Here is a 15,625-nt window from a genome sequence, read left to right on the forward strand (position 1 = left end):
CAGCACAAAGTCCTTTGCACACCTTTAAGGGCTTATTCAGTTTCTAGTATTGATAGACTATCCTTAAGGATAGGTCACCAATATTAGATCAGCCGAGACCTCACAGATCTGATCCATAGACTTCAGTGGGGCAGCGCTGCAGTACCAAAACCCACCGCAACAAATCGTATGGCAACTGAGCAGCACAGCTCCTGACATTGTCTGACTGCCAGGACCCCTGCAGATCAGCTGTTCTCATAAGTTACAGATTTTTTTAGCAAGAGGGCCTTTAATGCCCGAGGCCCGGGTGATTTTCAGTGCCCAGGGTTTTCAGGGTTCCCTAAGGAATAATGGCCATGGTTGGAGCAGCGTTCCCCCTAGTTATGCGTCTGTATAGACTGTGCAGTATCGCCGCACACAACCTGGCAGGATAGCTGAAGGGAGAAGTGACTGCCGGGTTTCATTATCTCCCCGCTGACAGCTCTCCTACTCTATATATCTATCTATACATACATTATGCCTGCAAGTAAAAATATCTTGTTATCCCGGTTGGAGTAGGTGACATGTCAGGCAGATAACACAGCCCCCTCCACGGAACAGACAGGTTAACCCTTTGTCACCTGCATTTAATAACCTCTAGCTTCCATACGATAATTTATGTATTTTAACACAGTTTTATCTCTCAAACACCCACGCCGAAATGTAAAAATCCTACGTCATTTTTGTTCCAAGGGGTTCATTTATCTTGACAACCCCTGTGCAGACAGACATGACAGATGGGATCCCCTATAAGAGTCCTGGGGGGTATCGCTCTGCCCAACCCATCCTGTCCATGGATTAAATGGACGGCTAATTGTAATACTACATTTCCGTAATTAATACTAAATTGTAATTGCAGTTACAAAATTATAGATTGGAATACTAAAATGTAAAACTAAAAATACTAACTAGTGACGTAATGTCACAGCACGAGAAGAGGAAGTAGAGCTCAATATCATAGTCCTGGACAACCCCTTTAAGGAAGACCTTTCACCGACTCCACCAACACCAATTGTTTGCATACATTAAAGGGATCCTATCATAAGAATCCCTTTTTTTCTAACTAACACGTAGGAATAGCCTTTAAGAAAATCTATTCTTTTCCTACCTTTAGATGTCTTCTCCGCGCCGCCGTTAGGTAGATATTCCATTTTCCATCTTTATGCAACTGAGTTCTCTCACAGCACTGGGGGCGGGCCCTAGCGCTTAAACAGCACTGGGGGTGTCCCCAATGCTGTGAGAGAACTCTCCAGCGCCGCCTCCATCTTCTTCAGGAGCAGCCTCTACGCGTTGTCTTCCAGCCTGACTTTCAATCTTCTACGCATGTGCAGTTGTTTGCGCCGACTGGACCTGCGTACGGCAATTTTTTTCTGGTCGCTTACTACAAGAGCTTGCGTAAATGGCCACAAAAAAATGGCCACACGCATGCGTAGAAGATTGAAAGCCAGACCGGAAGACGACGCGTAGAGGCCAGTTCCTGAAGAAGATGAAGGTGGTGCTGGAGAGTTCTCTGGCAGCATTAGGTACGCCTCCAGTGCTGTTTGAGCGCTGAGGCCCGCCTCCAGTGCTGCAAGAGAACTCATTTGCATAAAGACAGAAAACGGAATATCTTCTACCTAACGTCGGTGCGGAGAAGACATCTAAAGGTAGGAGAAGAATAGACTTTCTTAAGGTTATTCCTACGTGTTAGAGAAAAAGGGATTCTAATGATAGGATCCCTTTAATAGGTGCAGCAATGATTCCAAAGTACTTGGAATTTTTTTGTCTAGTCCTCACCGTTCCTGAGCAATCGTTGTGGTTAATTTTAGCAACTATTATATAAATTTGGGTCTTTACTGTCAGGTAGGCAGTGTTAAGCTTGAGCAGAGACCGCCCACCTGACCATAGAGAGCCTAAGTAGCCTATTAGATGCTTAAAATAACAGCATTTATTGCTCAGGAATGGTGGGGACTAGAGAAAAAATTCCAACTGTGCCGGAATCAGTGGAGAGAGGATACCAAGAAGACATACAGTCCTATGAAAAAGTTTGGGCACCCCTATTAATCTTAATCATTTTTAGTTCTAAATATTTTGGTGTTTGCAGCAGCCATTTCAGTTTGATATATCTAATAACTGATGGACACAGTAATATTTCAGGATTGAAATGAGGTTTATTGTACTAACAGAAAATGTGCACTATGCAATAAACCAAAATTTGCCCAGTGCAAAAGTATGGGCACCTCAACAGAAAAGTGACATTAATATTTAGTAGATCCTCCTTTTGCAAAGATAACAGCCTCTAGTCGCTTCCTGGAGCTTTTAATCAGTCCCTGGATCCTGGATGAAGGGATTTTGGACCATTCCTCTTTACAAAATAATTCAAGTTCAGTTAAGTTTGATGGTCGCCGAGCATGGACAGCCCGTTTCCAATCATCCCACAGATGTTCAATGATATTCAGGTCTGGGGACTGGGATGGCCATTCCAGAACATTGTAATTGTTCCTCTGCATGAATGCCTGAGTCGATTTGGAGCGGTATTTTGGATCATTGTCTTGCTGAAATATCCATCCCCGGCGTAACTTCAACTTCGTTACACCTGCGCACTCTTATATTTCGCTTTAATTTTGCTTTTTAAAATATCCACAAAGACAAAACTTCATGAAAGGCGGCGCGTGTCTGCAAATATGTAAACAGCCGCCACATGGTGATTCATATGTATGAGAGAGGAATTGTCTCCGCTCTCCCGGCTATAAATTACCACTTCAGGAAACCATTGTTGTGTTCAGAGCATGAAGAGTCCCCGCACTGGAGGGAAGGAGACAGGACTGAATACATGAATATTAAGAGTCTATTATTCACACGACTCACGAGAAATAAGACCAGCACAGAAAGGATCACCCTACATATGGAGCAACAAATATTTCATATATGGACATCAGAAAATGGGGGGTCCCTTACTTAGGACCCCTTGTATTAGCCAGAGTGGAGAGGCGCTATCTATAATGGCAAGGCAGCCTGTCCATTATAATGGCCGCCATGTAATACAACATTTCCCCTGTAGAGGCCACTGCAGGGTAAATGTACAGCTGGATGAAAGTTCCTCTTGCGATATCAGCTGATCGCCTAGGATTAGTGGAGGAGGTTCACCAGGGTGGCTATTTTTAGAGGAGGGGTTATCCACATGGTATAATCAATTCAAAGGGGTCATTCTGTCTTACAGTCCTATGAAAAAGTTTGGGCACCCCTATTAATCTTAATCATTTTTAGTTCTAAATATTTTGGTATTTGCTACAGCCATTTCAGTTTGATATATCTAATAACTGATGGACACAGTAATATTTCAGGATTGAAATGAGGTTTATTGTACTAACAGGAAATGTGCAATATGCATTAAACCAAAATTTGACTGGTGCAAAAGTATGGGCACCTCAACAGAAAAGTGACATTAATATTTAGTAGATCCTCCTTTTGCAAAGATAACAGCCTCTAGTCGCTTCCTGTAGCTTTTAATCAGTCCCTGGATCCTGGATGAAGGTATTTTGGACCATTCCTCTTTACAAAATAATTCAAGTTCAGTTAAGTTTGATGGTCGCCGAGCATGGACAGCCCGCTTCAAATCATCCCACAGATGTTCAATGATAATCAGGTTTGGGGACTGGGATGGCCATTCCAGAACATTGTAATTGTTCCTCTGCATGAATGCCTGAGTCGATTTGGAGCGGTATTTTGGATCATTGTCTTGCTGAAATATCCATCCCCGGCGTAACTTCAACTTCGTTACACCTGCGCATTCTTATATTTCGCTTTAATTTTGCTTTTTAAAATATCCACAAAGACAAAACTTCATGAAAGGCGGCGCGTGTCTGCAAATATGTAAACAGCCGCCACATGGTGATTCATATGTATGAGAGAGGAATTGTAAAGAAGTCTCCTGCTGCCGTATAATACCGTATAAAGGGATCTGCTTAGTTGTACCCCTCAGGAACATTACATTACTAGACAGATTTCACCTTCTGGGGTCTGTAAAATCTGAGTGATAACCAGGGGCGTAGCTACTGGGGTAGCAGGGGTAGCGGCTGCCACAGGGCCCGGGACATTAGGGGACCGGCGACAGCTGCTGCCACTGCGTTTTTTTTTTTTTTTATAGGCCGTACTTACTTACCAATCCTGTCAGGGCCGGGATCAGTAAGTGACGCCGTGGGCCCCACAAGCACTATTATACTCTGGTGTCTCTTCAGACCCCCGAGTATAATGATCGGAGGCCCAGGAGAGGTAACGGAACATAAAAAACAGTATTACTTACCTCTCCGGGCAGGCTTTGGGCCTACTTTCATGACGTCCCTGATGTCACATGACCAGGACCTGCGTCCATATTCGTTGCGAAGCAGGCCCCCCGGTCACATGATGTCCCAGACGTCATTGAAGATGGCTGGAGAGTGCAGGGATAGGTAAGTAACAGTGTTTTTTTATGGTTTTATCCTCCTTCGGTCTCCGATTATTATACTGGGGTCTGAAAAGAGGCTGAGAAGTTCATGGGTGTCCACAATGGGGCATAATACTGTGTGCAGGGGCCACTATGGGGCATAATACTGTGTGCAGGGGCCACTATGGGGTATAATACTGTGTGCAGGGGCCACTATGGGGCATAATAGTGTGTGCAGGGGCCACTATGGGACATAATACTGTGTGCAGGGGCCACTATGGGACATAATACTGTGTGCAGGGGCCACTATGGGGCATAATACTGTGTGCAGGGGCCACTATGGGGCATAATACTGTGTGCAGGGGCCACTATGGGGCATAATACTGTGTGCAGGGGCCACTATGGGGTATAATACTGTGTGCAGGGACCACTATTGGGATAATACTGAGTGCAGGGGCCACTATGGGGCATAATACTGTGTGCAGGGGCCACTATGGGGCATAATACTGTGTGCAGGGGCCACTATGGGGCATAATACTGTGTGCAGGGGCCACTATGGGGCATAATACTGTGTGCAGGGGCCACTGTGGGGCATAATATTGTGTGCAGGGGCCACTATGGGGCATAATACTGTGTGCAGGGGCCACTATGGGGCATAATACTGTGTGCATGGGCCACTGTGGGGCATAATACTGTGTGCAGGGGCCACTATGGGGCATAATACTATGTGCAGGGGCCACTATGGGGCATAATACTGTGTGCAGGGGCCACTATGGGGGATAATACTGTGTGCAGGGGCCACTATGGGGGTTAATACTGTGTGCAGGGGCCACTATGGGGCATAATACTGTGTGCAGGAGCCACTATTGGGGATAATACTGTGTGCAGGGGCCACTATGGGACATAATACTGTGTGCAGGGGCCATTATGGGGGATAATACTGTGTGCAGGGGCTACTATGGGGGATAATACTGTGTGCAGGGGCCACTATGGGGGATAATACTGTGTGCAGGGGCCACTATGGGGCATAATACTGTGTGCAGGGGCCACTATGGGGCATAATACTGTGTGCAGGGGCCACTATGGGGGATAATACTGTGTGCAGGGGCCACTATGGGGCATAATACTGTGTGCAGGGGCCACTATGGGACATAATACTGTGTGCAGAAATGCGGGGGGAGGGGGTCGGTTGGTTGAAGTCTTTGGCGTTGGTCAGGGGGGGAATGTCAAAAGTTCGTAGTTACGCCACTGTTGATATCCATAGTGGGAGCTGTGATGGCAGCCATGTTGACCTCTATAACACATAACAAGATGCCAGTTTCTTAGATAAGACCTGATAAGCGGCGCCCCTGACATATTTAGCCTTGAGGCCTAGGAGATTCTGGCTACATTCCTGACCTGTCACCAGCCATCCCGGATCAGTCAGTCGGATAGTTTGGGATCGCTCTCTCGCTTTATGGCTACATCACTATGATGAGGTTTCCATGTCTGCCATAGTAATAGCTTTATGTGGGATAATCCTAACAAGGATCTTTCTCCGTCTTGGATGATCCTATGTCAGGTCCAGCCAAGATTCTTGTGTTACAGAAGACGCCGTGAGAGCCCCAGAGACCAGTTTGTCCGGTTCTTGCCACTTGTCTTTGGCATCTCCAGCACTTTTCTGGTATGTCGAGTAGATACGAGGATACGATCACTGTCCCTATTGTTTCACCACTTGTCTTCTCTCTGATCACGGCGGCTCTGGACTACCATGTTCCTGGAAGTGGCTGCTTTACAGAACCGTCCAAACTGCTAAACTTATATTCAGTCTTCTCTTACTGATATCTGTGTATGGGAAAGCTGGGTGACAAGCAATATGGTGACCACTAAGTGGTGTCTTGCATGACAAATGAGTTGGGGGCAGACACAGATGGCGGAAGACCCTGCACAAATCCAGTATAGAAGCCCCTCGGAATCCAGTAGGTCATTGGAGAGCATTAAGCAGTATCTTAGCCCCTTACATGGCATACACAGGGTTTGGTCACACCCCAGCCTAAGTGCCTTAGGGGGTCTCTTCCTAATATTATAGTTGGGGGGTCTGATACAGATTTTGCACCTCTGGTCCCATACCTGCAATCTAATAGGTACAAGCTACTTTTAATAGGGCAGTGGGCTCCTTGTCCTACTGGACCTATCCAGCTGCACATACGGTATTCCCCCATAATCAGGGTGCTTCCTCCCCTACACTGTATTACTCTGCCATTCTGGACCCAAGAAAGCTGGATGATAGGTGTTATGCAAGCTGACATGTCACCTATATTGGTTGCCACTCCGTTTGCACATAGGGGCACTCCATAGACCCCATTATAGTCAGTGGGCTCCCTTGGGCTTGGTCTTATCCTTCATAGAACGGGGGCCATTTTTCTATTCTTCTGCTCTGATGGACCGGAACCTAGCGGAACACAAGACGGCGTTTATAAGATGACTGCTGACTTTCTATTATAGGGGAGAGACTTTTATTACTAATACATTAGCAATAACAACTAATGGGAGTATAGGGGGGCCTGACCAGTGGGACCCCCACTATCACAAGATCAGGGGTCCTGTGTCAGTGGAGCTATGGCTGCCGGTGCCCGCTGCTCATCTATTCAGTCTCCATTCAAGCCCTTGGCTGTCTTCATCAGGTGTATACATTGACGCAGGCGCGACTAAGGATTGTCTATAGTGGGACAATCCCTTTAAGTAATATGCAGCAGGTTCCACCACAAGGGGGCGCTCGTTGCATACATGTTTTTGCAGCAATCTGCCCCTAGTGGTCATCTATCTATTGGAGATTTGCCTGCTCTGCTGTAATATGGGATCGAGATTGCTATGGCTATGTCAAAATATTCCGGTTCCAAATTGATTTTCCATACAGGATGTGTGATCGGTGAAGGGGTCTGACACCTGGAGCCCGCACAGATCAGCTATAGCAGACGGGACGGGCAACACGTGCACCGTCGGCACTATCCCCACCGATCAGCAATGCGAAGAGGCCCATGTACCAATAGAGTCATGTTCATCGATCACATGCTACACAATGAATGTGAATGTGACTGATCTGCAATACCAAGCAAAGCCACTGTACAATGTATGGCGCTGTGCTTGATATTCCGTGAACACTGCGGCCTCTTTAACAGGCTGATCGGTGCGGGTCCTGGCTGGGGTACCCACCATAATGACGCATTGGTGACCTGGCCTTAGGATAGGTTATTAATATGTGAGTTGTGGATAATCCCTTTCAGCAGCACATTTTGGGGACCTCTGTGATATACTAATGGGGGTCCTGAGGGGGGGGGGGGGGGGTTATAGCTGTCAGTGAATTTTATTTTATTAGGAACATTTCTGCTGCTTTCTTCTACAAACAGCGCCACATCTGCCCTCAGGATGTATGTGGTATTGCAGCGTAGTGGATTGAATTTGAAAGAACTGAGCTGCAATGCCAGACCCAACCCATGGAGTGCTGTGGCGCTGTTCCTAGAAGATAGCAACCATGTTTTTCTAATTTTGGACATCCCCTTTAAGCCCACCACCACCAATTTATTAAACCAGGTGAGCTGTGAATCTTTAGGCTGCAATGACAAGTCTGAGTAACATTTGGAGATGAGGGCGCTCTATTGTCCCCTGTTGTCAGCCGTCTCCCCTCGTGTACGTCTGCTGTCCTCTGTTATCAGCACCGGTGACAGCTGGGGGCAGCACCACTCCCCCTGCCCAGCGGAGGGCGCCCGGGCGCAGGCTGGTGACGTCACTGCGGCGCGCCGAATGTTTACGTGGAGATGGGAGAGAGCAGCGGCCGCTGGTAACACTGCGCATTACTGTGTGAACAGGGGCCGGCATGGACGAAGAGGAGCAAGAGAGGAAGAGGAAGCTGGAGGCCGGGAAAGCCAAGGTAAGAGGCCGGGGTTGTCATGGCGTGTGTGTGCTGTGCCTGTCACCTGCTACATGTGTGTGCTGTCACCTGTGTGCTGTGCCTGTCATGTATGTGCTGCTGTCATGTCACTGCACAGCTGTATAATGTATATACTGATGGCTGTCTTGGCATTGTCATACATGTTGTGTTATATTCTGCTGCTCTTACTATCAGGTCTGTGCTGCTGTTGCCTTGTGTGATTGCCCCATGTATATACTACTGCTGTCATCTGCCCCGTGTATATACTACTGCTGTCATCTGCCCCATGTATATACTACTGCTGTCATCTGCCCCATGTATATACTACTGCTGTCATCTGCCCCATGTGTATATACTACTGCTGTCACCTGCCCCATGTGTATATACTACTGCTGTCATCTGCCCCGTGTATATACTACTGCTGTCATCTGCCCCGTGTATATACTACTGCTGTCATCTGCCCCGTGTATATACTACTGCTGTCATCTGCCCCGTGTATATACTACTGCTGTCATCTGCCCCGTGTATATACTACTGCTGTCATCTGCCCCGTGTATATACTACTGCTGTCATCTGCCCCGTGTATATACTACTGCTGTCATCTGCCCCGTGTATATACTACTGCTGTCATCTGCCCCGTGTATATACTACTGCTGTCATCTGCCCCGTGTATATACTACTGCTGTCATCTGCCCCGTGTATATACTACTGCTGTCATCTGCCCCGTGTATATACTACTGCTGTCATCTGCCCCATGTGTATATACTACTGCTGTCATCTGCCCCATGTGTATATACTACTGCTGTCATCTGCCCCGTGTATATACTACTGCTGTCATCTGCCCCGTGTATATACTACTGCTGTCATCTGCCCCGTGTATATACTACTGCTGTCATCTGCCCCGTGTATATACTACTGCTGTCATCTGCCCCGTGTATATACTACTGCTGTCATCTGCCCCATGTGTATATACTACTGCTGTCATCTGCCCCATGTGTATATACTACTGCTGTCATCTGCCCCATGTGTATATACTACTGCTGTCATCTGCCCCATGTGTATATACTACTGCTGTCATCTGCCCCATGTGTATATACTACTGCTGTCATCTGCCCCATGTGTATATACTACTGCTGTCATCTGCCCCATGTGTATATACTACTGCTGTCATCTGCCCCATGTGTATATACTACTGCTGTCATCTGCCCCATGTGTATATACTACTGCTGTCATCTGCCCCATGTGTATATACTACTGCTGTCATCTGCCCCATGTGTATATACTACTGCTGTCATCTGCCCCATGTGTATATACTACTGCTGTCATCTGCCCCATGTGTATATACTACTGCTGTCATCTGCCCCATGTGTATATACTACTGCTGTCATCTGCCCCATGTGTATATACTACTGCTGTCATCTGCCCCATGTGTATATACTACTGCTGTCATCTGCCCCATGTGTATATACTACTGCTGTCATCTGCCCCATGTGTATATACTACTGCTGTCATCTGCCCCGTGTATATACTACTGCTGTCATCTGCCCCGTGTATATACTACTGCTGTCATCTGCCCCGTGTATATACTACTGCTGTCATCTGCCCCGTGTATATACTACTGCTGTCATCTGCCCCGTGTATATACTACTGCTGTCATCTGCCCCGTGTATATACTACTGCTGTCATCTGCCCCGTGTATATACTACTACTGCTGTCATCTGCCCCGTGTATATACTACTGCTGTCATCTGCCCCGTGTATATACTACTGCTGTCATCTGCCCCATGTGTATATACTACTGCTGTCATCTGCCCCATGTGTATATACTACTGCTGTCATCTGCCCCGTGTATATACTACTGCTGTCATCTGCCCCGTGTATATACTACTGCTGTCACCTGCCCCATGTGTATATACTACTGCTGTCATCTGCCCCATGTGTATATACTACTGCTGTCATCTGCCCCGTGTATATACTACTGCTGTCATCTGCCCCGTGTATATACTACTGCTGTCATCTGCCCCGTGTATATACTACTGCTGTCATCTGCCCCGTGTGTATATACTACTGCTGTCATCTGCCCTGTGTATATACTACTGCTGTCATCTGCCCTATGTGTATATACTACTGCTGTAATCTGCCCCATGTGTATATACTACTGCTGTCATCTGCCCCGTGTATATACTACTGCTGTCATCTGCCCCGTGTATATACTACTGCTGTCATCTGCCCCGTGTATATACTACTGCTGTCATCTGCCCCGTGTATATACTACTGCTGTCATCTGCCCCGTGTATATACTACTGCTGTCATCTGCCCCGTGTATATACTACTGCTGTCATCTGCCCCATGTGTATATACTACTGCTGTCATCTGCCCCGTGTATATACTACTGCTGTCATCTGCCCCATGTGTATATACTACTGCTGTCATCTGCCCCATGTGTATATACTACTGCTGTCATCTGCCCCATGTGTATATACTACTGCTGTCATCTGCCCCATGTGTATATACTACTGCTGTCATCTGCCCCGTGTATATACTACTGCTGTCATCTGCCCCGTGTATATACTACTGCTGTCATCTGCCCCGTGTATATACTACTGCTGTCATCTGCCCCGTGTATATACTACTGCTGTCATCTGCCCCGTGTATATACTACTGCTGTCATCTGCCCCGTGTATATACTACTGCTGTCATCTGCCCCATGTGTATATACTACTGCTGTCATCTGCCCCGTGTATATACTACTGCTGTCATCTGCCCCATGTGTATATACTACTGCTGTCATCTGCCCCATGTGTATATACTACTGCTGTCATCTGCCCCATGTGTATATACTACTGCTGTCATCTGCCCCATGTGTATATACTACTGCTGTCATCTGCCCCGTGTATATACTACTGCTGTCACCTGCCCCATGTGTATATACTACTGCTTTCACCTGCCCCATGTGTATATACTACTGCTGTCATCTGCCCCATGTGTATATACTACTGCTGTCATCTGCCCCATGTGTATATACTACTGCTGTCACCTGCCCCATGTGTATATACTACTGCTGTCACCTGCCCCATGTGTATATACTACTGCTGTCACCTGCCCCATGTGTATATACTACTGCTGTCATCTGCCCCGTGTATATACTACTGCTGTCATCTGCCCCGTGTATATACTACTGCTGTCACCTGCCCCATGTGTATATACTACTGCTGTCATCTGCCCCATGTGTATATACTACTGCTGTCACCTGCCCCATGTGTATATACTACTGCTGTCATCTGCCCCATGTGTATATACTACTGCTGTCATCTGCCCCATGTGTATATACTACTGCTGTCACCTGCCCCATGTGTATATACTACTGCTGTCATCTGCCCCGTGTATATACTACTGCTGTCACCTGCCCCATGTGTATATACTACTGCTGTCATCTGCCCCATGTGTATATACTACTGCTGTCACCTGCCCCATGTGTATACTACTGCTGTCACCTGCCCCATGTGTATATACTACTGCTGTCACCTGCCCCATGTGTATATACTACTGCTGTCATCTGCCCCATGTGTATATACTACTGCTGTCATCTGCCCCATGTGTATATACTACTGCTGTCACCTGCCCCATGTGTATATACTACTGCTGTCATCTGCCCCATGTGTATATACTACTGCTGTCACCTGCCCCATGTGTATATACTACTGCTGTCATCTGCCCCATGTGTATATACTACTGCTGTCACCTGCCCCATGTGTATATACTACTGCTGTCATCTGCCCCATGTGTATATACTACTGCTGTCACCTGCCCCATGTGTATACTACTGCTGTCACCTGCCCCATGTGTATATACTACTGCTGTCACCTGCCCCATGTGTATATACTACTGCTGTCATCTGCCCCATGTGTATATACTACTGCTGTCATCTGCCCCATGTGTATATACTACTGCTGTCACCTGCCCCATGTGTATATACTACTGCTGTCATCTGCCCCATGTGTATATACTACTGCTGTCACCTGCCCCATGTGTATACTACTGCATTCACCCGTCCTGTGGTTGCCATTTCTGTTGTGTGGTTTTTCTGCAGAGTTTGAAAAATAAATAAATAATCCAAGCTCCATTCACATAAGAATGACAGTGCCCACAATGCTGGACGTACACGTGTGCATTCACCCAGTGCCCGCTGTACTGTTAGTGTTTATTGTGTCCATCTTTGGTGTACATTGTGTGTCTGTGGCACCACGCCCTCCACTGCATGTAATTCATCATTAGTTACTATTGGCTTTGTCCATTGTTCATGTATCTAGTGGCCTGTGTGTGTTGTGTGAACATGTGTATTGTTGTGACAGGAGCTGATATATCAGTGACAGGACGAAACCTACAGGGAATGCTGCCAAATTCTATCTATCTATCTATCTATCTATCTATCTATCTATCTATCTATCTATCTATCTATCTATCTCCTATCTATCTATCTATCTATCTATCTATCTATCTATCATCTATCTATCTATCATCTATCTATCTATCTATCTATCTATCTATCTATCTATCTATCTATCTCCTATCTATCATCTATCTATCTATCTCCTATCTATCTGTCTCCTATCTATCTATCTATCTCCTATCTATCTATCTATCTATCTATCTATCTATCTATCTATCTATCTCCTATCTATCTATCTATCTATCTATCTATCTATCTATCTCCTATCTATCTATCTATCTATCTATCTATCTATCTATCTATCATCTATCTATCTATCATCTATCTATCTATCTATCTATCTATCTATCTATCTCCTATCTATCATCTATCTATCTATCTCCTATCTATCTGTCTCCTATCTATCTATCTATCTCCTATCTATCATCTATCTATCATCTATCTATCATCTATCTATCATCTATCTATCATCTATCTATCATCTATCTATCTATCATCTATCTATCATCTATCTATCTATCTATCTATCTATCTATCTATCTATCTATCTATCTATCTATCTATCTCCTATCTATCTATCTATCTATCTATCTATCTATCTATCTATCATCTATCTATCATCTATCTATCATCTATCTATCATCTATCTATCATCTATCTATCTATCATCTATCTATCATCTATCTATCTATCTATCTATCTATCTATCTATCTATCTATCTATCTATCTCCTATCTATCTATCTCCTATCTATCTATCTCCTATCTATCTATCTCCTATCTATCTATCTATCTATCTATCTATCTATCTATCTATCTATCTATCTATCTCCTATCTATCTATCTATCTATCTATCTATCTATCTATCTATCTATCTATCTATCTATCCATGTATATCTATCTCCTTATATATCTCATATGTATCTATTTTTTATCTATGTTTCTATTTGGTCAGAACAATTGACCCCATTGCTTTGTGATCCCCCCCCCCTCCCCCTTGTGCCCGCTGTGTGACCTGTTGTGCGCACTCTCCTCTACACCACACGGACCCCCCTATACACTATAGTGATACAATTGTTGCCTTCCCTCCTCATTTCTATGTAACTTGCACCTCTGCTGATATTTTAGGGTTGCTGTGGATTGATGTCTATGAGATTCCTTATTGTCTGACAGCAGCAAACACATCATTGTATAGAGGATATATTGCCACATGGAGGTCTGACTCCCGAGACCACCACGATCCTGAGAACAGAGGTGTGAATGTGGCCCCCCCAGGTGGATGCAGATCTGCTCCAACCCCAATTTTTTTCAATGGCAACGCAGGGGATAGCTGACATATAGCACTCGGGTATCTCCGGTACTCCCAATGAAGTGAATGGGTACGGGGTCACTTTTCTGTCCGCTTTGACAAATACCCCCGTCCTCCGAACCGGTGGTGGTCTCACTAGTCAGAACCCCACTGATCAGCAAGCTATCCTCTATCCTGTGCATAGGGGGGAATTAATGTATTTTGTAGTGTTACCCCTTTAACAAGGAGCTTTCACTTCTCCTGACGTGTCTGTGTTAGTAACTGATTATATTTCCTATAATGTATCAATCCTGCAGTATCTTTGTTTCCTCTTTGTGTTGTGCCGTTCCTCTATTACACTTCCTGGAAGTGTATGGATACATTGACAACTGGCTGTTACCGTTCCCTTTGTAGTCAGGCCTTGTCTTATAACATCAGCACTGATTGGACGGTGTTAGACTCGTTGTTGGTTTATTCATTGATTTTCAGGAGCAATAACAGAGGAACGTTCTAGAGAAGCGTCTTTAGCCGTGCACTGGCAATAGATGTGTGGAGTCAATGGATCCATTTCAGGCCTGGGGTCCTCCATAGGGGACCACAAGCTCCCTCTTCATTGGGGTCAGTGGAGGTCCCAGAATAAAGTGATGCATGTCCAAGCAATAGGTCATGGGATTCCCTCTTAAAGGGGAGTTCTAGAGTGTTCGCCCCTACTAGGACATATATACAGTGGATACGTGCGACTGTCTAGTCTACACCCAGGGTTGTATATTTTGCCTTGGCTCCATCTGCCGAGGTTACTGCTGATGTCACAGTTGCTGGGTGAGGGTCTCTTGTGTGACAACTGTCCCTGTACGTGGGGTATCGGCAGCTGTTCGCAGCGTGTCTGCCGTCCATTTGTGTTAGTGCAGTTGTCGGAGCACAGGTGTTCATTGTGAGTCGCGCACACCAGGCCGCATTTATCCAGAATTATCATAGACAGCTACATGTAGTACTGCAGATTTTATAGTGTTGGGGGTCTGGACTCGGGGACCCTCACCCATACTGGGGATTAGTGCTAGTTACCTGCTGTGTCACCTTCATTGTATAGCATCGCACCATTAAAGAGAGGGGTCGGCTGCAGTTCCCTGCAGAGACTAAAGGCTGGGGGGGCGCCACTGAGACAAGTGTCATTACTTTCCAGATTTTGAAGTGACATCAGAGAGGTTCAAGAGCGTACAGCGTGCTACTGTGCAAAATCCTGACCTTATACTGCCCGTGTCTATAGGACCCTCCTCCAACTTACTGAATTAATACATCACCCCAAAATGGATATAGACCATGTAACAGATGCCCTAATCCTGACCCCTCCCCCACAATTACATATAGGCCTCAGATCTCTGCAGTCCCCAGACCAGATACTTACCTCCTGTCCCTGTACCCCTCAGGGGTTAACAAGATTTGTGTTATGGTGGGAGATGAGGGCTGTCTCAAAAAGTCTGAGGCCTCGGGGAGATTTTCTTTCTTGATTTCTAAGAATACATTGTTATATCTCTCAGAGTGGTGACGTTTCGTCAGACCCCTG

General features: G+C 45.9%; 1 protein-coding gene across 1 annotated transcript in view; it reads left to right on the top strand.

The window, feature by feature from the left end:
- Positions 1-8,194: 8,194 nt before the first annotated feature.
- Positions 8,195-15,625, top strand: part of AKAP9 (A-kinase anchoring protein 9) — a 161,431-nt gene continuing 154,000 nt past the window's right edge. Inside the window, exon 1 of the mRNA XM_075271761.1 lies at positions 8,195-8,327. Coding sequence (XP_075127862.1) covers positions 8,274-8,327 — 54 coding nt within the window. The 5' untranslated portion in view covers positions 8,195-8,273. The remainder of the gene's footprint in view (positions 8,328-15,625) is intronic.

Source organism: Leptodactylus fuscus, chromosome 4, assembly GCF_031893055.1.
Source record: "Leptodactylus fuscus isolate aLepFus1 chromosome 4, aLepFus1.hap2, whole genome shotgun sequence".
Lineage (NCBI taxonomy): Eukaryota > Metazoa > Chordata > Amphibia > Anura > Leptodactylidae > Leptodactylus > Leptodactylus fuscus.